Raw genomic sequence first — 19052 nt, forward strand, 5'->3', positions numbered from 1 at the left:
CTGGCCTCAATTTTTCACCTAGGGGAGGGCCCTAAGGGATGAGATGTGAATGATTAACTTTGGTTGAGACTCCTTCAAGATTACAATCTGTGCTCCTGGACACATTTGCTTTTTCATTCACCTGGGAAGCCCCACTAGACCCTCGCTTCCTCTCCGAGCTGACCTTTTATTCCCCCACTTTTGGGTCGGGGAGGAATGGCTCTTCATTCCCCCTTTGAAAGGCTTCTGTTTGCTGAGCAAACACTGACCACACCGAGACCTTGCTTGGGGCCAGTTATTGCTTCCTCGCCTACCCTCCCCCCTTTCTAAACACGCGCACATAACCCCCTATTCCCCCAACTGATTGGAGAGGCAGCCCAGGCCAGGGAGAGAGCCTTTCTCAAGGAAAGTCTTTGAAAGCTGCCGGGAGCCAGCTGGTAGGATTTTTGGAGAGGGCGAAAGGGTTTTGGAGAGCATCTTAATCCTCCTTCATTTTAAAATAAAAGCTTGTGGCTATGACATTATTTTGCCTTTGAATTCTCACTAATAAAACAGTTGTTCATTGTTCACAGCATCTGTTTACATAGCTCCTTCTGAATTCCTTGATTACAGGTTTTAATAGGGATTAGATGGTGCAACCCCTTCCCATCACAGAACTGGGACTCTCTCCCGTCCCACCTCCCCTCCTAGCCTCTGTACTGTAATGTTTAAAGTAGCCATGCATAGACCGAGCGTCTTTTAAAAAAACAAAAACAAAAGCCATGAGGAATTAATGCATATTTTTGTTGGCACCGCATCAAAATTGACATCACCAGAAATAACGTACATCATTGTTAGCTATACAAATAGGTATCTTTTCCCCCTCAGATTCAGAAGTTATCTCTGTAGCCTAATCATTTCAGTTAAATGCTTTGCATTCAATTGTTGATGGAATTAGTTAAGTAATGTTACCGTCAGTGATTTCTGTGTCATTAATAGTAGCAGTTTTAGCTGAGAGACTTTTTCCAACATTTTAGCACAGTCCATGGGTTTTTAGAATATTCTTTCACGTCTAGGTTTTATTCAGCTTGACCCACTGTTACCGACTCCCTTGGGACCATAGGAGCGCCCTTCCACTAGGTGCTTTACGGTAACAGTTTCCGAGTTTGGTGTTAGCTTTTGCTTTGCTGAAACTTTTCACAGCTGACTTGGTACTAGCACTCAGGCCTGACCTCTCGCTCCTTTGGCACTTTAGGGGTTAATTTTGTTGGTGGATCCGGTTTCTTTCCTGGGCAGGGGCATGGAGATCCCCTTCTAGCTGGTACTTCAGTAGCAGAGTTGCTGGGTGCCTGGAATTCCCAGGCCCGGCGTGGGCTGGCTGGCTGGCTGGCTGACGGAATTGCCTTTGTGAGATTCATTCAGCTTCTTTGTCTGCTTTCTCGAAGGACCACAATGTAGTGAAATGCTCTGGCCTAGGAACCTTACAAGGTAGGACGATATTCTAAAATTTCTAGGGCCTGGGGCAGGGTGTGGTGCCTGTACTACCTTGGATGGTATCGGAAAGCCATGCAGAGAAGCCAGTGGTGCAGCTGCCGAAATCCCAGTGAGCTAAGTCGCGGGGGAGTCACTGGTCAGGAAATTCAGCATCCTTTTCCTTCCCACCCCAGCCCTTTTCATTTTAACCTTGATAATCTCAAAGGCAGCCTGACAGAGCATTACCCAAATGTCCTTGGTCCACCTGGACATTTGGGTAATGTCAGTATTTTCCAGACCATCTTATCAAATTAGGCTGCTGAGACCAAAACACTGGGTGTTGAGCACCAGCTCTCTTAGGTCCTTATTTCAAGCTTTTTGGAGGAGACTTTTGAGCCTGGGGGGTGGTGGGGGAATTAGAGAGAGGCAACATGGGCCCCGCGCGAGGGCGAGGGCTGCTGGTGGTTCAGAGGGCCCTGATTGAAATGACTTGCAGTTGGAGGTTTTGTTTGGAGTCTGAGAAGCCGGGTGAACTTGTGGTTGTGTTTACTAATGCTGCAAATTACCAGGTGGGTTTTTTGTGGAAACTAGGCTCTGGGAGGGATGGCATAGATTTAAGTAGGAGCGCTTGTCTTGTTTGTTAGGGCCGCTCTAAAGCTGCCCAAAGAGGAGCATTTTTATTTTTAAGCCAGACAAGGGGAAGAGAAAACAATGTTCGTTGCCACCTACTACTTGCCAAGCACCTAACAGGCATTGTCTCATTTAACTTTTCTTGCAAAGCCAGCAGTATTATTTTAAATTTTGAGGTGAGGCAGTGGGAGCCAGGAGAGGTTAAGGGAACATGCTTAAGGTCACACAGATACTAGGCAAAGCTGGGACTGGCCACCACCCTGCCTTCCTTGTTGGGCTTGGCAGATGGCTCAGGATGGTTTTATCTGTAGGTTTAAATGTGGATTCAGCTGGAGGAAGGGCAGTTTTTATTGTGGAGGACTCACCAAAGTGCACATGATACTTGCAAGCAAGGCCTGCCTGGGCCTCTCAGATTCGGCTTGTCTCTGGAGCCGGGTGGTATTAAAAAGTAACTGCTTTGGCAGCAGGACCTACCTGGGAGTCTGCTAATCTCTCTGAGGCTTTCGGACTCATGGATGAATCTGTGACTGGATTTGTGCTGGTTGGCTTTGTACCTGGTTCAGGGGGGCAGAAGCCCAAGTGAAAGTCAAATCTGGGAAGGTCAGTGGCCTTGGAGTTGGCCTTGGGCTGCTGGAACTGTGCCCTGGAACTCTCCGGCTGCCTCCCAAGAAGCTGGATTTATGGAGTCCCAGAGGGAGAGGTTGTACACCCAGAATGTTAATGCTGACCCAGGCTTGGCACTAGCCGTTCACATGTGTGACGGGGATGGCTAATTAGCTAGGGCTGAGCTGCTCTTGGATCCCAGAGCTGATTTTGAGTGTCTGTTTCTTGACCCCAGTTCTTTTTCCTCCCCATCCCATTGCCCCAGAAGACGTAGCTTAAGGGCAGACCCCTGACCGGCAGCCCTGAGGCAGTTGTAGTTCTGTTTTATGCATTCAGGTTCCCGGACTCCTAAGATGTATGGGGAGGTGAGTGTGAGTATGTGTGGGTGGGCGGTGTTAATGGAAATGTTGGGACCCTCACATCCCCCCACCTACTCTAGACCTAGGGCAGCCAGTCAGTGCCCTGTCTGGGATCCCCACCCCAGCTTATCTTTAACTACTTGGAGATGTTTTTGAAATAAGTTGACTGCATTAAAAGGTGTCCTGGGTTTTTTGGAGAACAAGTGAGAGTTCAGAGTTCTTATATGACTATGATCTGCTTAAAAGCCTCTTTGCCTCTGCTCTTAGGTTGAATGAATGTGGTTAAGAAGAGCTTGGGTTTTAGAACCATGCAGATCTAGGTTCAAATCCAGCTCCATTTATTAGCTCTGGCACCGTAGGCAGGTCACCATAGCCCCTGTAAGTCTCAGTTTCCACATCTATAAAAAGGGGCCGTTGATAGTTTGTGCCTTATAGTGTAATAGGAGTGTGTGGGATAACATATGTAAAGTGCTTTAGCAAAGTGCCTGGAGCCCACTATTAAAACTTTTCAGCTTGTGTGAGCGTTTGCTGCTATTTTCATTAGCTATTGCTGAATTCTGTTGATGTATAGGGTACTCATGTCTTCTGGTAAACAGAACAACAGGACGAGTTTGTTGAGATCTTTGGCAAAAGCCAGGCGGCTGTGGACCAAGTGTCAGCAGCCTTCTCTGGTGGAGCCTTGGAGGAGAGAGGCCTTTGTGTAGCTAAGGCCAGCAGACACGCTGGTGCCTATTCTAACAATGAGGGTATAGGGCATCTGGACCAGAGCTCTGGGGTTTGTAGCCCAACCAGCCCCTGGAGCCAAAGGAGGAATTTCACGCTTACTCAGGGGACCACCTACTTGTCGAAGGAATGAGTTACCAAAATGGGACAAAGGTGCCGTGGGGTGAAACTCAACCCCAGGCATTCTGAGTGCTACTAAATCCCCTTGGAGCCTTCTTTATGGGGTTCCTGTTTCCCTCTCTCCACCTCAAATGATTGGCCTTGCACCTGGCACTGTCTGTAGAAGCTGCTTCTCCCCTGGGACACTGCCCGTTTATGGCAGCAAACTCTTGCGCTAGAACTTTATCATCTATTGCATATTGTGGGCCTGTGTCTCCTTCCTGCGGTCCTTGCAAAGTCCCTGGATCCAGGGCTGCAGCTGACAGGAGCTGGTTGTCTCCTCTGTGCCTGGAGATCTGATGTGGTCCCACAGAAGGCTTATGAGGACTGGGTGTTAATTAGCACCAGATCACACAGGAGGAAACCTGGGTCTCCTGGAGGTGAAGCTGCTCTGACAAAGCAAATGGCAGGGCTAGGGTTCAAACCTAGATCTGTTTTGCTTTTTCCTTCAGAGCATATGCTGCCTCCATGCAGAGCCTTGGGGATTTATGGTACCCTAGCCCACTGCTAGATGAGACTAAATTTACTGGGATTAGTATCTAACTCTGCCCTTCCTTTAATTTGAGCTCAGGTTCCGGGTCATTTTGCAAAAGCAAGACCCTGTAGGCTGATCCCAGGGGTGAAACCAGGAAGGGTGGCTTGTTTGCTCATCGCTGTTTTCAAGTAGCTATCTTTTTTTTCATGTGGAAAACTTTAAAGTCCTTTTAATACACATGTAGGTGTTCATGAAAATGTGTCAAATGAATAAATAAATGAGGCGGTTGAACGCTCTCGGATCTGTGTATGAATCCCAGCTTCAACAGGTCCTAGTTGTACGACCTTTGGGCCTTTCTTTCCAAGCGTTAGTTGTCTCATCTCTAGAATGGGTATAGAATTAGTCTCTTATCTCATGGTACCCAGGAGAAAATAAAAGTAAGCTGTCATTATTATTATATATTATATTATATTATATAGTTATTATTTTTATCATAGAGTTGAGCAGATTAAATGAAAGAATGCAAGTAATATAATTAGCATGGAGTCTAGCACAGCTTTAAACTTCAATTAAAGTTGGCCCTTATCATTCTCAGATAGGCAGCGAAAGGTAGGTTTCTGCAGGAGTCCTGCTGCATTCTTTGAAGGTCGATTTTCTTAACAGGCTCGGGCAGTGCTGGGAGGAGGTGATGCTCCTGAGAAAATCTCCTGGGGAGGAAATAGTTAACATACCTGTCTGGTGGGAAATGGAGGTAGCCAAACCTTTTCCCTGCCCCAGGGGTTGCTGCTAAGCCCTGGTTGGGCTTGCTTACTCATCCACGCCAAAGGATCTCATTCCGCTGGGCCCTGGGGTTTCACAGGAACAATTGCCTTGAACAATAGCCAGAAAACAAGTTCCACCAGTCTGGGCTTTTGCAAGTGAATACAGCTGTCTGGTGGGGGGCACAGGGCCCTGGAAATGAGCTCTGCTGTGATTCTGGAGCAGAACTGGAAAAGTGAGCAGGTAAGGCCGGGGCACAGCCCTGGGTGGCTCTACGGTGCGGGCTTAGTCACCAGGAGAGAGGCAGAGGCGGGGGCAGGGCTGTCCAGACTGTTTCTGAGAACGGTGAGGGCCTTCTGGAAGTAGACCCAGCCCTTGGGGTTTTGGGGGAGAGGGGATTAGGATCCGTTGCTTTGTGAAGGCTGCTTTTGAGAACCAGAGTTACAGTACTTCATCTCTGCTAACCTGCTGTGGTTTATTAGTGAGCAGAGAACTAATATTTATCTGCAATCTGATTTTTTTCACATCATTTAAGCATGTCTTTCCCTTGCATAAACAACATTATCTCACAGGGAGTCCATTTGGAAAGTGTAATGACCCTCCAGATCCTTCAGTAACTTTTCAGAGTCTTTTGCTGAAAGCCAGGATTCCTCATGCCTGGGTGTGTAAATCCTAGTGGAAAAATCTGTTTAATCATCCCTCTAACCTTGGGATTCGGTTTTGCCTTTTTATTTCATGGAAGATGAAGTTGTAAATATAGTATCACGTTAATTCAGAACCATTACAGATTCCTGATATATCAAGATACTCCCCAGAAGAGCTCAATATTAAAAATTTGTCCAAATTAGAGGTGATTTCTCAGGAGGGTCTGGTGAAAGCAGGTTACTCTTCCTTGGTTGTATGGAATGCTAACTCCCTACAACAGTGAGGAAAACAGGGAGTGTGAGAGGCTGGAATAATTTATGATTCTTTCACCTGCGTTTTTCATAGCAGATAGCTTGTGTTTGGGCTGTTAAAATTGTGCTTTAAGCCCTCTGAGTGGCATTTGAATTCCTGACACAGTGATGTCAGAATCTCTTGTAAGACTCTGAAACTGGATCTCCTTGTCTTATGGGCCTTTCCATTTTTTAATGGATTTTCTGGTCACTTTGGAGAGCCTTGGCTCTGGTTAAAATGCGGTGTCTTGGCCAACATGGGGTCTCACTGATATTATACTTGGTTGCTGTGAGCCAGTCGAGGTTCTTTTGAGATTCTGCTGGTTAGCAGACAGAGACTGTGAAGCTGACCTACACGTACTCTCTTTCTGACGAGAGGCATTAAGACCCTGGTTGGCATTAAGATCCTGATGAGCTCTGGGCTCTTAGCCTCGGTTCATCCAGTGGAAAATGGGAGGTGGAATAATCCATGTACCGTGCCTAGTACAGTGCCTGGCATTTGGTAAACACCACCAATGGTGGCTTTAAGTATTAGGTAAGATTGCATCTTATTCCTTTGTGGATAAACAGTGGTCTCATGAAGAACCTCTTGTGGATTGGGTTGTAATGCCTCTGTAGGAGGGTCTCGAACTCAAATTGCCGGGTCAGTCAGGTAGCATATGCGAGTGCAAAGGCTCAGATGGGGGGTTGAGTCAAATGGGAAAGCACGTGTCTGTCTACAGCAGTTACAACTCAGGGCTAAGTAATCATCTCCTATGTATAAGATATTGGCACCTATTCCAAATATTTGAAAGACTCAGTGTGGGCTTTAAAGATAATCATTTAAGGGGTGAAATCAGCCACGAAGAAGCCCAGAAACTAGGAAGTGCAGTTTACTTCTTTGGTAGCTTTTACTGAATGAGAGGAGATGCTCTGACCAGGGGGGACCTTCAGTGCCCCTTTGCCTCTACTAGCTTTTCTCTGAGCGTAAACTCCCAGGATGGCAGTTAGAAAGCACCTCTGGGATGGCTGCATCCACCTCCCTCATGAGAGACTGGGAACTAAGAGTAAGTGCAATGTCCAAACTCTAATAGGAAGCAGTTCTGGGGAGGGCTGGGGCCAGGGCCTGGCTCCTTGGCTTTGCCACTTCCAAGCCTTGAAGGAGAGCGCAGCATAGCAGAGAGCATCGGTGCGCCTGGGCTTTGCCATGCTGCCGTCTATTGCCTTGTGCCGGCACTTGGCTGGTGGTTTGAGGGGCTATTGAAGGCTGTAGAAATGTCTGAAACCAGTGCAGTTTCCTTTGCTGACCTTCCCATTTTACATTTTCCTTTGTGTCTGAGCTATGTGTTCTTGTCTGTCACATCTACTGGCTTTGCGGTCAAGGGTGGGGACAACCGAGTCATCACTGTACCCCCCGGAACCTCACGTGGTGCCTGGCACATAGAGGGTGCTGGCTGAGGGGGTAAGGTGAGCAAAATGAATTCAAGTCCCCTGGCTCGGGACTTAAAAACGTTGAGTTTAGGAGTCTTGAAGAAAAATAGCAAATGTTTGGTGGAATTCTTTCCGCCCACCCACTGGCAAAAATAGGTGAGGGTCATCTTCCAATCTGATCACTTATAACTGCAGTTGTGCCCTGATATGACCACCATTGGAGGACCTTTCATTGAGGACAAAAAAAGGGACATGGCTGTGATCTGGAGGGGAAATGATCTTTTTGTGTTGATGGTTCTGAGGAGTCAGTGGAAGCATCTTCTTGCCATTTCTCTAGATGTCCCAGCCAAAGAATTTATAGGACATAAACATCATATGCTGTTTTGAAATTTAAAAAAAAAAAAAAAAAAAAGACGGGAACCAGCCAAGCTGTGGGCCCCACTTGCCTTTTAGTTTCCTATGGTAGAACCCGGGGCAGGAGGAGGCCCCCAGAGTTCTGCTTGTTTCCCAAGGCTATTGAGCACAATGCTGTTTCCACTAAGACTTTTGGAGTAGTCTTGGCAGTCTTACAATATAGAGTGAAGGTGAAGTGGAACGGGAAGAACTGGTGAAGAGAATAGATGCTGTCTTGTGTTCATTTATTCTTCTGGTCGTTCATATAAAAATCATTCATTCACTCACAAAATGAAATCTGCTTTAATATTTTTCTAAATGTCCGAGGAACGCTTTTGTACCCAAAAAGAATGTCTTAGAATTAATTAGGTTTTACTATTCAACTGTTGAAGTTTTAATTTTGAAACCTGTTTTCTTACAAATCTTATCTGTAAGTCAAGTATTTTTGTATGCATTAAGAACGTTTCCACTTGTTATTTGATTAGTACTTTATTAATTCAGACTTGAATTTAATTAGTACTGTTGGCAAACTTGGATAATTAAGTTTCCTTCAATATTTTATTTTATTTATTTTTTGCTGCACCGCGAGGTTTGTGGGATCTTAGTTCCCCAACCAGGGATCGAACCCAGGCCCCCAGCAGTGAGAACGCCAGGTCCTAACTACTGGACCACCAGGGATTTCCCTCCTTAAATATCTCAGATTGCATTCGTAAACTTAACATACCTGGTTTCCTCATGCTCTCCAAATGTTGGATGGGGTAGACTTTAGCAGCCTAACAAGCTAAATCTTTCTAAGCGCTTAAACAACCCTTGCAAATCAAATAATTTATGACATTTATAACTTCAGTTTGTCCAAAACACTTCAATTTTTTTTGCAGTCTGAATCCAGTTCTTAAATCTTTCATCTTAAAAATCTCAAATCAAAAATCAGTACTCATTTAGGTTCGAATCACAAGACTATTCTTTTTAGAGTCTCGTGTATTTTTTTAAATATTATACATATAGAGAAATCACCCCAGTGATCACAAAGCTTTCACTCTAAACTTAAGTATTAATATTAGGATTTATTTCATTATCTCCCTTCATCTTTTTGAAACTTTCCCAGGATTTAAAGTCACTTACTCCCAACTGAGGGGAGGAAGTTTATCCTCTCAGGTGGGCTCAGAACCATCATGTGGTTTTTCTCAATCAGATTCAAGGGCAGGATGCAGGAATGGTCAAATCATATTCCAGAACGATTGTTCTGGAGCCACGGCTGAGTACACTGTAGTTCTTTCTGCCGTGTCATCTGGGTCCCTCGAGCCTCTTACCTGGAATTTTGTTTCACCTCACTGCAAACACAAATCCTCTGGGTTTCTTTCAAGTTTGAGTCATAATCATGTTTTGTAACCTCTTTCAACATTTATCGCCCGACTTGGGTCAGTAGACTTGTACCCCATCCCAGGTTGTACCTAATTTCCTTTGCCACTTGATTGGATTCAACTAATGTCCTTACTGCCTGAATGAATTCTGCATGCTTTCCACATTTTTCCTGTCTGACTCTTAACCACATGTCTGGAGTCGTTTTAGAAACAAATTGCAATTCCCCAGTAGTTAGCACAAGTATACCGAGTGACAAAAACCTAAGCAAACTCGTTTTAAGCAAAAGAAAAGAATTTTATTAGTTCTCACTGTTTGGTCTCCCAGAAGTGGCTTCTGGCTTCTGGACTGACTGGATGCAGGAGCTCATGTGATGTCATTCCTCTTGCCTCTGCTTCCCGGCCTCTGGGCTAACTGCTTTCTAAGGCAGGTAAGGATGAAGGGGCCAGTGGGTCAGAGGCAGCTCTCGGCTTCCTTTGCATTTCTTCCAGAGCTGTGTGTCATTCTCAGCATCTTCTGTGGGGGGAGTGCTCTTTTAGGCAAAGTTAAAGAGCTCGTGCCAGCACTTTGTAACGGTGAAGAAGTTCCTGGACAACGTGAATCTCTAAGAGGGGGCTAGCATACCCCACATTCTCTTGTTGGGACCACATTGTTATCACAGAGCATCTTATGGACCCAGTTTTCCTTAGGATGCTTCTTGGAACTCACTGACCTTGATCTTGGTGGCTCATGGCCATTTATAGTACCCTGAATTTTAGGGAAAGGACAAGTTGGAGCTAAGTGATTTTATATCTAGATAGATCCGTCAGTGTCCCCAAAGATCCAGAAGTGAGGGAGACATGGCTGGTTTTCCGAGTGTGGGGACAGCTCTGGTTTCGGGGACACCAAGGCCGCTCTTGTTCAGCATGGACTTCCCTTGTGTCGCTGCTCCTTCCTCCTCCTTAATTTCCCCTCTCCACTCTTCTGTGGGGTAGATCATTGGTTCGCCCCTTCTGGGCCAGCTCAGTTTCAAGGACTTCCTGTAATCTCATCATAGCCTCATGATGCTCTGGGCACCGACGTGGGAAGAATCGTGTGTGTGATAAGTGCCACATGCCCCTCTGCAACAGCATCTCAGTGTTGAAAGGCCACAAAGGAAGAGCGGGTACAATTTCAGAGCAAAAAAATCTGGGGCTTGGATTCATGGGCATCTGTTACTAAGTTCCCTCCTTCCTCGCCTCCAGCCCCACTTGTCTCTTGGCTGTCCTCTTTCTTCTTTGTTGGATTATAGGAAATTTTAGATACGTTAAATTGCTAACCCTAGAGAGCAGATGCAATTAAAGACTCATGGGATTTTCTTTTCATCATGAGGGTGAATTAGAGTCCTTTCCCATCTGTTACGTCACCCTTTTCCCAGCAGAGCCTTCCACAGTTGTCAGCCTAGGTGGTGTCATCCATGTGTCACCCATAAGGCAACTGAGGCAAGGAAGTTGTGACTTGTCAGAGGCTGAAGTGGGAGGGAGCCGGGCTCAGAATCCACTGCTGGGGCTGCGTTTTGCGTCAGAACTTGCCCTGCCCGTCTCTCCTGTACGTGAGTTCAGTCAGGAGGTGTTTAATAAACACATACTGTGTGCCTGGAGATGGAGTTGATGTGAGGCTGGCATTGCTGTGGCAGCACTGCTCTGGAGGTGGGCTTCAGGGTCAGGGAGGGCTTCACTGCCAGCTCTGCCATGCATCTGCAGAGAGCCCTGGACGGCAGCTCTCACAGCCTCAAGTTTCCTCATTAGGAAGCAAGGCCACCTGTGAGGGAGTAGGAACGTTGCTGAGAATACGTGCAGATACTGTAGAGTTGGCATGTTGGCAAGTGCTCAGCCAGCGGCTGTTGTGAAGAATCGGATGATGCAGGCCAGAGGGAGCGCGTGCTCTGCAATTAGACGATTCAGCGTCTCAAGCCCAATGCCAAAGTGGACTGCACGGCACTGGGCAAAATACTTGTTCTTTCAGCCTTGATCTCTTCATTTGTCAACTGGGGAGGATAATAGGTCCCTTACAGGTGTGATAGGAAGAGTGGAGCCATAAGTGATGTATCGGAAGCACCTGGCATGATGCCTGACACCTGGGATGCACTTGTTACTATCACGAAGCAGACCCCTGCATATGCTTGGAAAGTAGGACAGACCATCATACGGAGAACAGCTAGAAAACTGCAGGAGTGCATAGAATGAACCCAAATGCGGAAGACTGTGGGGATTCAGAGGAGGGGACTGTGAGGGTGGGCCAGAGCATTTGGAGAAGTCCTTAAAGGAGGATTCCGAACCGGATGGAGCCCAGGCCAAAGCAGTGTCATCACAGGGTGGGGAGCCGGCTAAGACCCGGAGCTGCGGGCTGCTGCAGGGCCTGTGAATTCATCCTAAGTCCTCTGCTGAGCCCTCACACTTCCTGCCTTTATCCTCCCTACTTGAGAACCACCTTTGCATGTTTCCCCTGCACTTGCGTGGGACCCTCCAGGTGGGCTTTAGGAAGCCACATTGGCGGGCTGAAGGGAAAGGTGATGAAAACAGGTTTCCACTAAGCCTCGTCTTCCTGCCTGATCAGTAGAGCTGAGACAGGCATCCTACAAGCTGGTGGAACAAACTGAAACTTCCTCTTGATTACTTGGGGGAGTATGGGGAGCTCCTGGCTTTCTAAATCTCAGATATCGGCATTTCGTTTTTGTAGTTTGGTTTTTTTGGTTTGTTTTTTCGAGATATCATTGATGTACAATATTATTTGTTTCAGATGTGCAGCATAGTGATTCACAAATTTTTTTTAGTTTTTTATTTATTAATTTACATTTATTTTTGGTTGTGTTGGGTCTTCGTTTCTGTGCGAGGGCTTTCTCTAGTTGCGGTGAGCGGGGGCCACTCTTCATCACGGTGCGCGGGCCTCTCACTGTCGCGGCCTCTCTTGTTGCGGAGCACAGGCTCCAGACGCGCAGGCTCAGTAATTGTGGCTCACAGGCTTCGGTGCTCCGTGGCATGTGGGATCTTCCTGGACCAGGGATCAAACCCGTGTCCCCTGCATTGGCAGGTGAATTCTTAACCACTGCGCCACCAGGGAAGTCCCAGAGCCACCCTCTTTACTGTGATGCCAGACGGCTCTCTATTACATCAATTTTCAGTGCACACGGGCATACGACACGGCCCACTTCCCCAGGAGGAAGCCCAGGTTCGGGAGGCTAGCATATCCCAGAGCAGGAGTGGCAGGATCAGTATCTACACCCAGGGCTGTGTGATGATGATGCATTGACTTAACCACATTACTCCACCATTCAACCCTCCACGGTGAGCTGTGCCTCACTGAAAGGCCTGCACAGCGGCAGCCTGATGCCTCAGAAACGCCAGTGTCAGAACAATTCCACTCCTGGATATACATCCGAAAAAACAAAAACACTAATGCAAAAAGATACATGCATCCCAATGTTCACAGCAGCATTATTTATAATTGTCAAGATAAGGAAGCAACCTAAGTGTCCATCAACAGATGAATGGCTAAAAGTGTGGTATGTACATACAATGGAATATTACTCAGTCATAAAAAAAGAATGAAATTTTGCAATTTGCAACAACATGGATGGACTTAGAGGGCATCATGCTTAGCAAAATAAGTCAGAGAGAAAAAGAGAGGGCTTCCCTGGTGGCGCAGTGGTTGGGAATCTTCCTGCCAATGCAAGGGACATGGGTTCGAGCCCTGGTCTGGGAATATCCCACATGCCGCGGAGCAACTAAGCCTGTGAGCCACAACTACTGAGCCTGCGCATCTGGAGCCTGTGCTCCGCAACGGGAGAGGCCGCAACAGTGAGAGGCCCGCGCACCGCGATGAAGAGCGGCCCCCGCTCGCTGCAACTGGAGAAAGCCCTCACACAGAAATGAAGACCCAACACAGCCATAAATAAATAAATAAATTTATTTTAAAAAAAAAGAAAAGAAAAAGAGAAATACTATATGATAGCACCTACATGTAGAATCTAAAAAAATACAGCACACTAGGGAATATAACAGAACAGGAACAGACTCACAGAACAAACGAGTGGTCACCAGTGGGGAGATGGAAGAAGCAAGGGGCAAGATGGGGTAGGGGATTAGAAGGTACAAACTACTATGTACAAAATATATAAGCTGCAAGGATATATTGTGTAGCACAGGGAGTACAGCCAATATTTTATAATAACTATAAATGGAGTATAACCTTTAAAAATTGTGAATCACGGGCTTCCCTGGTGGTGCAGTGGTTGAGAATCTGCCTGCCAATGCAGGGGACACGGGTTTGAGCCCTGGTCTGGGAAGATCCCACATGCCGCGGAGCAACTGGGCCCGTGGGCCACAACTACTGAGCCCACACTCTAGAGCCCATGAGCCACAACTAGTGAGCCAGTGCTCTAGAGCCCGTGAGCCACAACTACTGAAGCCCACACGCCTAGAGCCCATGCTCCGCAACAAGAGAAGCCACCGCAATGAGAAGCCCGCACACGGCAGTGAAGAGCAGCCCCCGCTCGCCCAACTAGAGAAAGCCTGCACGCAGCAATGAAGACCCAACGCAGCCAAAAATAAATAAATAAATTTATTTTTAAAAAAAGAGGGTGGCTCTGAAGCTGGGGCAGCTGGATCCAGGTCCTGCTCCACCTCTTACAGTCTGACCTTGTGCCAGGCGCCTTACCTTTCTAAGCCTCAGTTTCTCCACCTGTACAATAGGAAAACAGTAATCCTTCCCTTTTGTCACTCGATCAAGTAGAGCAGTGTTACATCGATGCTGGAAGCTTACTTTATAGCCTCCTCAACTTCCCACTCCCATGTGTCTAAATCAGCAAGTATTTATTGAGCACCTGCTGTGTATCTGCCACCCTGCAACCAAATAGATGAGAAAATGCAACCGGCTTGATGCTGGCCGGGCGGGGGCTGGAGGTGGCACTGCAGATAGAGGGACCAGGGACGGCCTTTCTGGGGAGGTGACTCTTCAAGTGAGAAAGAAGAAGGGACAGGTGACCAAGAAGAGGTACAGTAAATGCAAAGCCTTGAACATGAAAACCCAGAGCCAGTGAGCGGTGGAGGGGGGCCCAAGACAGGACTGGACGGGGAGGCTGGATCACAGGGTCTTGAGGGCCAGAGTACAGAGTTTGGGTCCCTGAGAAGCCGCTGGAGGGTTTGAAGCAGTGGAGCAATAGATCTGATTTGTGTTTCACAAAGATCTTTCTGGCGCCGTGGGAAGAATAGATGGTCTGGGAGCAGACGAGGAGCACAGAGCACAGCCGGCCTGTTGGCAGTCACCTAGGCAGAGCTAAGCAGCTGAAGGCTCAGGGCGCAGGGGCGGGGAGGGCCGTGCACACTGGGAGAGATTCTGCAAGCAGAGGCGGGCGGACCTGGGGGTTGACTGAATGTCTTGGTGTTGGGAAGCAGGAGGCAAGGCAGAAGAAAAAAGCAGAATTATTGCTTTTGGAGATTTGACTTGAATGGTGGGGGACGATGGTCTCGATGGAGTTGAGGGTTGAGAAATGGACTCTATTTTCGATGCATCCTGGGATATTATTAGAGTTAGAACTGCCAATGGAGTTGGTGGGTTTTGCTGACTTTTGCACTTTCCTTCCCTTGGCTTTTTTGCTCCAGGAGTGGAGTCCAGGGAATTCACATAGCAGTTCTTTCTCCCGCTCTGAGCCCCAGGGAGGGTGCCACTGCTGTCTCTTTCTCTGCCCCACTGTCAGCTCCAGCCCCCAAACCCACTGCTCCTCCGCTGGCTCTAGGCCTGGCAGGTAGCCCTTGGCCTTTCTGAAGTTCCCGAGATGAAGCTGAGGATGGGGTAGGCAGGGTGTAGGTGTCCAGCCACGTCTGCTCAGGGAGGTGCCCGCCCTTCAGGGGAAGGTACACATCAGCCACTTCACCCAGCTGCCAGACGAAACGGATGGATGGCACCCTTGAAGATGAGTCACATCAGAGGCAAAGGAGCTCTGTCTGGGGCTTTGTGACACCGGAGCCTTCGGGGATGGTACACACTTGTCTGTATCATCAGACGCTGCTGAGCTGACGCAGTGTGAGGTCTTGGTGCTCAGGCTGTGTTTGTCTTGGCAGCTGGGATGACAGCAGCTCCGTCAGCAGCGGGATCAGCGACACCATAGACAACCTCAGCACGGATGACATCAACACCAGCTCCTCCATCGGCTCCTATGCCAACACGCCTGCCTCCTCGCGTAAGAGCCTGGATGTCCAGGTAAGGAACAGGGTCCCTCCCAGAGCCCCTGCCAGCAGAGAGCCTTGGGCCTGTGGGCCAAGGGGGCTGTTTGGGGTACACAGAATCTCCAGGTCCGTGAGATGAGGCCCGACCTCCTGCTTGATGCCTGTGCTCTTATGTCTTGACTCTGTCCTCTACCTGCAGGGAGAGGGTGGGGTCCAGCATCGGGGTACGCTAAACGGGAGTGGGGAGACTCACCGCTCTCACTGTGGTGGCCTTGGCACATCCTGTTTCCTTCCCGGACCTCAGTTTCATCATCTATTTGGAAAAAAAAGAAAAAAAGAAAGAAAAAGGATGTTGGACTCAACTGGCCGTTCTTAGTCTGCAGTGTGCGTCCATGGCGTTCGTCTGATCCCTCAAGAGTGCTGGGGTGGGAACAACGTTAAGAAGCCTGGGCTGGAAGACCAGTACGTCCCAACAGATCTGTGGGTCGTGTCCTCCTGCCAGTGTATTGTACTTGGCCCACGGTATCACTCTTCTTTTAAATGGGGCGGCATGTCAAGTTTTTTAAAGTTCATCACTTCACATGATGGTGAGCTTCTGGTTTCTCTTGAAAAATCAGAAGATATCGCCTCCCTGAGTCTATATTCTCCACAACCAACAGATGTCCAGGTGTCCCCGCTTTTGGACAGGGCGCGCATGCCGCTGTGTGCCAACCAGCTACACCCTTCAAATACCTGCCTGTCCTGAGGCACTTGAGTTTCCAACCCCTGCTTTAAACTCTCTGATTTAGTGTTTCAGATGCAGTGCTTCCAAAGCAGTTTTGTGTAGGTGTGTTTGCTTCCCCTCATAGCATCCCTCAGTGGTCAGGGGGATTGGTTCTAATAAGCCCATTTTACTAGTGGACAGGCGAGTTGCCATCCTCACCACCAGTCCCCACAGTGGCACTGGCATGTATGGACTGGAATCCTTTTCATGATGAGTCCCTCCCACCAGTGGGGCCCGCTGCCTCGGGTGAACCCATGTGAAGGTCTGATGGGGATGGAGTCTCCCAGAGGGACCTTTTGAGGGCAGAGCTGACACAGCCCCTTCTTTCACTCCCTTCCTTTCACATCCGCTTCCTTCCTCCGCTCTGTCTCACTCGGGACAGATAGGAGCTGCTTTGGGAATCTCTTTGCTTTCAAAGGTATCTTTCTCTTTGAGGACAGGGCTAAATGAAGGATGTGTCAGAGTGTGGGATTAATTCTGTACCACAGAAATGTAAACACAGGCTGCCTGATGAAATCTATTAGGTGTTGCCTCTGGGATTGCCTATGACTTCTTGAGTTTTCATTTTTAGCCTGAATTTCTAATTATCATTGGCAAACAAGGGTGGGTTGTGGCGGTTAAGGGAAAAAAACTACCCAAATGAAGGGAGCCCAGAGATTTGGGGGGTACCGATAATGTGCCACACCTTGATCTGAGGGGTAGTTATGTGCGTTAATTTCAGAAAATTTCTTCCAATTATATACTTAAGATTGTACATTCGGTATATGAATGCTATACCTTAATTTTATAAAAGTTAATTAAAAAAACCAAAAAAACCTCTAAGCCACACCACCAACTGATCACTGTTTAATTAGTTATTAGACACAAGTTAGAAACACCCAGCCAGACTGTGTCCCTACCACTTGCCAAATGTTATAATATCCACAGTTTCCGGGACTTCCCTGGCGGTCCAGTGGTTAGGACTGGGTGCTTTCACTGCCGTGGCCCAGGTTCATTCCCTGGTCGGGGAACTAAGATCCTGCATGTCGTGGGGCACAGCCAAAAAAAAAAAAAAAAAATCCACCGTTTTCCTTTCCTTGTGGACACTAATTTTTTTTTTTCTTTCCGAGACTCATTTTAATTTCAAGGTAACAACAACCAAGCTTCTAGACAGTTCTTAGATACGGAGCTGGGGGACTAAGAGAGAAGGAGAGACAGACAGAGACAGAGAGGAGAGAGAGAGCTATAAATCAGTAGGTTTCTCTCTTGTTTACTTGCAAGGTAGGAAGAAGCGTGCTCCTAAAATGCTCACTGAGCCAACAAAACATTGTTGGAACAGTCTCCTTGTCTTTGTTCCCTTCCCACAAACCTGGAGTTAGAATCTGTTTTCCACGTTGATACAGAGTAACCATCTGGGATTTACAAATGATACATTTGAATTTGGTTAATGTCAAGGCCCCCCTCCTCCTTGACCAGCTCTTTGCTTTCATTTAGCAAATGTCACATCAGAAAAGCTTCAAGAATATTACGCAAGCATGTCTTTTGACCAAGATCAGAAAGATAACATCAAGGGTTGTAAAGAATTTACTATTGGGCTTCCCTGGTGGCGCAGTGGTTGAGAGTCCGCCTGCCGATGCAGGAGATACGGGTTCGTGCCTGTCCGGGAAGATCCCACGTGCCGCGGAGCGGCTGGGCCCGTGAGCCGTGGCCGCTGAGGCTGCGCGTCCGGAGCCTGTGCTCCGCAACGGGAGAGGCCACAACAGTGAGAGGCCCGCGTACCGCAAAAAAAGAAGAATTTACTATTTATTGGGTTGGTTTTTTGCTCTACAACTACTTGAGTTTAAAATATTTAAATAAAAATTAAGCAAGTAGGTCTTGGAATAAAATAAATGTAGACTTGCACCCATAGTTACAAAGAGTCCTGCTGAGATGGTTTCTTTGGCATCCCTTTGTTCCTGTCCAGGGAGCATCTCCAAATATCTGAATCCACATAAATTGCAGTCTTCTCCCCTCCTCCCCTGTACCACTCTGAGGAAGACTAGAGGCCATCACTCCTCTCGGAGCAGCGTCAGGCAGCGGGAAGGTGTGCACTGCCATCCTCCCCGGGGCTCATTCAGGTTCCCATCACATATGGGTTTCCCTGGACAAATGGGCAGCACAAAGCATCCCAGGCGAGGCATGGAAAGGCAGGAAGAAGTAGCCCAGTGTGTCCACTGGGAAAGCAGGTTGAGGACAGCTTGCCTGCCTGAGTTTATTTGAAAAGCCTCTGAAGACCAGCCAAAAGGAAGTACATCTAAGGAACAGGGGCGCTATCGTCTGGAAGCCTAGGGAACAGCCTCGTTTAGCTGCTTGAGAGAGGCGGCAGCCGGTAACAGCGGAGCGGTCCTTGGGGGATGGAAGTTCCCTTAGTCTGTGAGTGACTGTCTCCTCAAGGATGTCGAGGAGCACAGGGAGGGTCTTCGATGGGGCACCCGTGCCCAGATACCCAACATCGGCCTGTGCTCACTGCTTCTCAGTGTGCTGGGCAAAGCATCTCCCTGCCTGGGGTCTGACAGCCTCTTGACCAACTTTCTCCAGGAGAGCTGGTGAGTCTGGCTGCAGTGTCAGGGAAAAGGCACGGCCTTTGAAGTCAGGGTTGAGCTCCTAGCTCTGTGGCATCCTTGGATAAGCTCAACCTCTCCAAGCCTCTGCCTCCCTGTGATTACATAAAATCACGGTAACTAGGCTTATCTCGAAGGGTGAGTGTGAGAGCGATATGGACATTCTTTATCTGAACGTGCTTTCAGATAAATGAGCCTAATTCGTTTTCTTTTTTCTTTTTTTTTTTCTGGCTGTGCCACTCTGCTTACGGGATCTCAGTTCCCCGACCAGGGGTTGAACCCCGGCCCTCTG

General features: G+C 47.9%; 1 protein-coding gene across 3 annotated transcripts in view; it reads left to right on the forward strand.

Moving 5' to 3' along the window:
* The window catches only part of NAV2 (neuron navigator 2), a gene marked incomplete at its 5' end in the record, with an annotated part of 757282 nt that overhangs the window by 666836 nt on the left and 71394 nt on the right, over positions 1-19052 (forward strand). For all 3 annotated transcript variants that reach the window (XM_082845354.1, XM_082845352.1, XM_082845353.1), the window contains one exon: positions 15314-15452. In XM_082845354.1, coding sequence (XP_082701480.1) covers positions 15314-15452 — 139 coding nt within the window. The remainder of the gene's footprint in view (positions 1-15313; positions 15453-19052) is intronic.

Source organism: Leucopleurus acutus, assembly GCF_964270905.1.
Source record: "Leucopleurus acutus genome assembly, chromosome: 8".
Classification (NCBI taxonomy): domain Eukaryota; kingdom Metazoa; phylum Chordata; class Mammalia; order Artiodactyla; family Delphinidae; genus Leucopleurus; species Leucopleurus acutus.